The sequence below is a fragment of the Pleurodeles waltl genome, chromosome 5 (assembly GCF_031143425.1).
Source record: "Pleurodeles waltl isolate 20211129_DDA chromosome 5, aPleWal1.hap1.20221129, whole genome shotgun sequence".
In the NCBI taxonomy this organism is placed as follows: domain Eukaryota; kingdom Metazoa; phylum Chordata; class Amphibia; order Caudata; family Salamandridae; genus Pleurodeles; species Pleurodeles waltl.
In genome coordinates, this window is record NC_090444.1 from 979,703,849 (window position 1) to 979,709,848 (window position 6,000).

The 6,000-nt window shown below is 43.3% G+C and overlaps 1 protein-coding gene across 2 annotated transcripts in view; it reads left to right on the plus strand.

The window, feature by feature from the left end:
- GJE1 (gap junction protein epsilon 1) overlaps nucleotides 1–5,723 on the plus strand; it is a 206,104-nt gene extending 200,381 nt beyond the window's left edge. For both annotated transcript variants that reach the window (XM_069235135.1, XM_069235136.1), the window contains one exon: nucleotides 3,594–5,723. In XM_069235135.1, coding sequence (XP_069091236.1) covers nucleotides 3,594–3,989 — 396 coding nt within the window. In that variant the 3' untranslated portion in view covers nucleotides 3,990–5,723. The remainder of the gene's footprint in view (nucleotides 1–3,593) is intronic.
- The last annotated feature ends 277 nt before the right edge of the window (nucleotides 5,724–6,000 follow it).

The following is a 6,000-nucleotide window of genomic DNA, read 5'->3' on the forward strand; positions in this document are numbered from 1 at the left end:
CTGATCTACTCTATCAACACCACCCATATGCTTTTTGTAATCTAAAATGCACACAGGTTTGCGCACTTCAGCAACTTGACCCCAAACAGCCACAGGTGAAGTACTCTCATCATGGATGGTAGTTAGCATGTACGCATCCCTCCTGTCTACAACTTTCAGAGCTAGCAGCTCATCATTCCACAAGGCACTGCACTGTCCCCTCTCAAGTTTTTTTACAGACAAGCTCCCTTGGACAGCCTTTCCGGTTAGAACGGATTGTGCAACAAGCAACAGTGTCCACTCTGAACAACTCCTTGGACAACTGAACTCCAGTGTAGAAGTTATCTACATACAAATGGTGACCTTTGTTAAACAGTCATCTACCAAGTTCCCACACAATTTTCTCGCTCACTCCAAAAGTGGGCGGACAACCAGGGGGGTCAGTACCGGAATCCCTACCAGTGTAGACCCGGAAATTATAAACATATCCTGTACTACTTTCAGACAGCATATACAATTTAATTCCATACCGTGCCCTCTTGCTGGGAATGTACTGCCTAAAAACCAAACGACCCTTGAACAGGACCAAAGACTCGTCCACACTTATTTCTTTGCCTGGCACATAGATCACTGAAAACCGATCTCCAAAATGATCAAGGACAGGCATAATCTTAAAAAGACAGTCACAATTGGGGTGATTTTGCGGCAAGGCTAAAGCATTGTCAACAAAATGCAGCATCCGAAGAAGAAGCAAATACCGATTATGAGTCATTGTTGCAGAAAATATAGCCGTTTCCATCAAGAGACTATTAGGCCAATAAGAAGCCAATGACGGCTTCCTTATCAACCCCATCAAAAAAGTCAAACCCAAGAACCTTTTCATCTCTTCCAAATTTGTGGGAATCCAGTGGGTAGCTCTAGACTGAGGCCTAAGTCTGGCAGCGTTGACCCTCAAATACTGCTCCACATACAAATTAGTCTGCTCAACAATCTCTTCCAAAAATACATCAACAACTGACAGGCAAAACGTTTCTGTATTTACTCTACACCCTGGAAGACTAGTAAAGGCAGGTAACATTGGCTGCTCCATTTTTGAGACAACCAAGGTGTCAGGTGTTCCAATGGGAAGCCTTTCAGCCTCTGGCTGCTGCACCATTAGCACATCGATGTCCTCCTCAAAAACAGGTCCTTCATCTGCACTGAAATTGGCTTCCTCATCAAAAAACTCTTCTTGGACAGAAATCTCACTGTCAGAATCTCTCTCTTCCTCCTCTGCCTCAGATGCAGAGTCCGTCTCATAATCATGGTCAGAAGACGACTCAAAAAGCATGCCAACAACCTGCTGAACGGTCACTCTGCCGCTAGCCATGATCCTTTCAAAGAAGTGTAACGTGACAAATGCGCCAACAACAACTAGCACTGTCCAAAATAAGTAATAAACAAAGTGTGGCTTTATTACAAAGAGTTCTGTACTCAAAAACTATACCATTCACTTGCCTGAAAAAGCTAGACTCACCAGCAACTAATCTGCACTGGCTCAGCAATCACAAATAATATCCCACTAAAATGAAAAAAGAAAAGCATATTAGACATAAGACAACACAAATATTGTGCACAAATCTAAGGACAGTTTCACACACAATCCTGCATTTAGTACACCACCTACAAACATGTCATTCATGCATGACAACAGTACTCCTTGGAGTACATTTTCTTACCTAAAACATGCAACTATCCAAACCGCAGTTCAACCACTGCCAAAAAGAGCCATAACAAAAGAAGCAAAAGCTTTGAACTAAAACAAAAAAGAGAAATAAGCTGTTATAATCACAAATTCAAACACTTTGCCAGTTGAGAAACACCACGCCACCAAACAGTTAAAAATTTTCCCTGGTGTCTAGTGGTCTCTGGGGCATATGGGCCTAAAAAAAAAACTTGGCCGATGGGTCAGAAACGGCATAAAATATTATGACCCCTTGGGGAGTGGCCCTTGCCCAAGGGGCCGCCTCCCTGCACAAAAAACATACACACAAAAAGAAAACCCCTTGTGCCTAGTGGATTCTGCCCCCCTTGGGGGCAGATGGCCCTCCCCAGAAAAAAGGCCAATCTGCCCCCTATGGGGGCAGAACTGCCCAAAAGTGAATCTCACCCTTTGGGGGGGGGGGGGTGACCCTTTGCCCAAGGGGCTGTCCCCCACTCAAAAAAAACAAACAGAACATCCCTGGTGCCATCGTGGCTTCTACTCCCCTGGGGGCAGATCAGCTGAAAAACAATGTGCCGAAACAGCGTAGAAGATTATGCCCCCTTGGGGGAGCGGCCCTTGCCCAAGGGGCTGCCCGCGCACAAAGAACTCACACATACACACACACACAAATATAATCCATGGTGCCTAGTGGATTCTGCCCCCCTTGGGGGCAGACGGGCCAAAAAACAAGGCTGATCTGCCCCCAAGGGGGGCAAAACTGCCTACAAGTGTTTCCCCCCTATGGTAGGTCCAAGGGGCCACTCCCCCACACAAATAAACAAATAACAACACATCCCTGGTGCCATCTTGGCTTCTACCACCCTGGTGGCAGATCGGCTAAAAAATAATGAGCCGATCTGCATTTACGTTCATCTGTGGCAGAAACAACAAAAACCAAGAATAAACAATGCAAGTAGACCGGTCGGCCTGTAAATAGCTCAAATACTACTGAGGGTGATAGCTCTGTCTAGGGGTTAAAAAGAAAAAGTAATCCAGAAGTTGGCTGGTGCTCTAGAGGAGGGCAAAACACCTGAAAAGGTATGAGGTTTGCTTGCCTTTGCGCAAATGAAATCAAAAGGATTTTAAAAGGCAAGCCCACAAACCAATGAAAGTGACCAGTGTGACATGGGCGTGGTTAAAAGCCCACATAGATACCAACACTTTCGAAAAGCAGTGCTTTTTTAACACATTTCTCTTCCACCCTGGTGTTGCTGAAGTCCATAGTCGTAAGTATTGCTTAATGGTTTGTGTGCGTAGTGACTTGTCTGTCATAATCAGGCACTGGTCTTGTGAAAGAGGCAAAAATTTATAGACATAGATGCCAATGCCATCCAATCCCCTGGTAGTCTAACGAATTGAGGAAAAAAAGACTGCCTCAAAAAACATAGATGCAACATGTTTTTGATCCTTTTTAAGTCCAAGTTTTTTAGATGCCAATTTGTTCTCTAATTCCCTTTAGGTCTAAACACTGTGAAGCAGGCATGTCATAAATGTTGTGCAGATTATGGAAATGCACTTACATGCAATAATTTAGTGATCAGTATAAACCGGATCTTCATGAGCAGGAAAATGTAAAATAAAGTAAATAAACGTTAGGGCTGGGTTTATGGAGCCATGGAATAGTAAAATCCGGTCTGTTTTTCATAAAAAATGACTGTCCGTGCATATTTAATTTTAACATGTATTTTAATGTATATTTGTTAGTCATCCTCAAAACCTGATTGGGCATTGCTATTCAGTGACTTGATGAGCCCATCCCTTATAGAAAGGAATGTTTTAGGCATCTGACTTCAGCACCTCAGAAGCCCAGAGGTTTGGTTCTGTACATTGCAGGCATCCAAATAAACATCAAATTTTTTCTTTACTACAGGTATTCTGGGCACTGCAGCTAGTAACAGTGTTGGTTCCTGGAGCAGCTTTTCACCTCTACGCTGCTTGTAAAAGCATTGACCAGGAAGACATCCTTCAACGACCTGTTTGCACTGTTTTTTATATCATCTCTGTGCTCCTGCGGATCATCCTGGAGATTGTTGCTTTTTGGCTTCAGAGCCACCTCTTTGGTTTCCAAGTGAATCCAATCTACCGGTGTGACGCCAGCGCCCTGGACAAGAAGTACAACATCACCAGGTGCATGGTGGCGGAACACTTCGAGAAGACCATTTTTCTCATTGCTATGTACACTTTCACAGTGATTACAGTGGTATTGTGCATTGCTGAGATTTTTGAGATCCTATGCAGAAGGTTGGGTTTTCTGAATACTCCATGACTCCATCACTAAGTCTAACAATGCAAGGAATCTGTGGGTGTTCCACGAACACCTCCTGTTGAAACAGAGGTTGTTTTTGGTATGCTGCTGCAATATACACAGAAGCATGTATCACTGGCATTCTTTGTGTTATTGTCTCAAAACAGGACAGATTCTTTCTTAGTATATTTTTGAACTGCAGTAGGGAGGAAAATCATTTTTATTTTTACCTATCTGTGTTTGTGGTTAATATATATTGCACATATTTATACATTCAGAAATGGACCATATACACCAGCAAACTATCATTTTCCTCGTATTCCACTGTTCTGTGAGTTGGGAACTTCTCTTCTCACTAAACTCGAACAACATTTAATGGTAGAAAGTCCATTATGCATCCATTCTTCATGCAGGATTGTTTCAAGTTGTACAATAAAAATATTTGTATAGATAAATGTAAATACATATATGAATATATATATGTATGAATGTGTACTTATGTAAATACACAGGTGCACGTGAAAAACATAGTGGACTTTGTAAATAATTTTATTTTCAAATAGTGGGAATATTATTATAGGAAAGTAGTGTTTCCTATTTATAGTAATTTAAAATGGGACATTTGATTGCCATTCTACAATGAGTTGGCTGGGTTGACAGTTGTTCCAGAAATTGACATGTTTTTTCAATCACACCGATATGATCTACTAGCAGTAGCCTAGATTTTATCACCCCAAACTGGAAAACGTCGAGACCAAGGTTGATACTTTTGTATCTTCATGACTGCTTCTGTTGATATTTTCAACTTGGTACAAAATCACTGCGTTCACTTGACTTTTCATTTAATTGTTCACTTCACTCCTCTCAGAATCACCGAAATGATTTACAGATCACAGAGAATATCTGCTTATCCACATACTGCATTTCTTATTTGTTTGTATAGTGCTAACTCTGTATGCTCAAGAACACTACAGAAATAGGTATCATTGCCAGAAAACCATTTTTACGGTTCATCCTTTGGCCTAGAAAAGTAAAGAATCAGTCATTTAAAGAGGCCACCCATCATAGAAAGAAAGTCCCCATTCCCCGCTGTTGCATCTGCAACAGTCACCCAAGGGGATTCCAGAGCGTTCCGTTGTTTTATGATGTCTGATTGGGTTTTGAGACCCTTTATGAGATCATTCAGTTGATGGCCTCGTTAAAATATAAATGGTCTTGTGGGTGATATTTCCAGAATGAATTCTGATTAATGTTTGTTTTGCTGTGACAGGGGGAGAAGGGCCCAAACAGATAAAGTCAGATTCACAAGATGGAGCTAAAATGTAGTCCACTGTACCTGTTGAGAAATATCCGTACTTGCTATTCATTCAGTTGCCCACTGGTAGTTCTGTCGTACAGATGGGCTGTCATACTCCTTTGTTTGTTAAAAGCTGTAATCTTTCCTTATAAATCCCTTTAACAGGGTACCACCTCACCAGTACACATTAATGTGACCAGATGGCTCAGCCAGAACCGCTGCCCCTCATTTGTAATAAATTAACTGGACACCAACCAAACAATGTATTGCTCATTAGATGTGGTGTGAGGTTGTTGCTTCATTTGTTGGTCATGTTGCATACGAAGTACTAAAAAGATTAGGGGGTCATGGACCGCCAGGGCCGGGGACCATGGAAGCACCGCCAACAGGCTGGCGGTGCTTCCCAGCCCATTCTGACCGCGGCGGTAAAGCCGCGGTCAGAAAAGGGGATCCCGCGGATTTCCCCTGCATGGGCTGAATCTCCATGGCGGCGCTGCAAGCAGCGCCGCCATGGAGATTCCGACCCCCTTCCCGCCATCCTGTTTCTGGCGGTTTTTACCGCCAGGAACAGGATGGCGGGAACGGGTGTCATGGGGCCCCTGGGGGCCCCTGCACTGCCCATGCCACAGGCATGGGCAGTGCAGGGGCCCCCTAACAGGGCCCCATAAAGATTTTCACTGTCTGCTTAGTAGACAGTGAAAATCGCGACGGGTGCAACTGCACCCGTCGCACCCC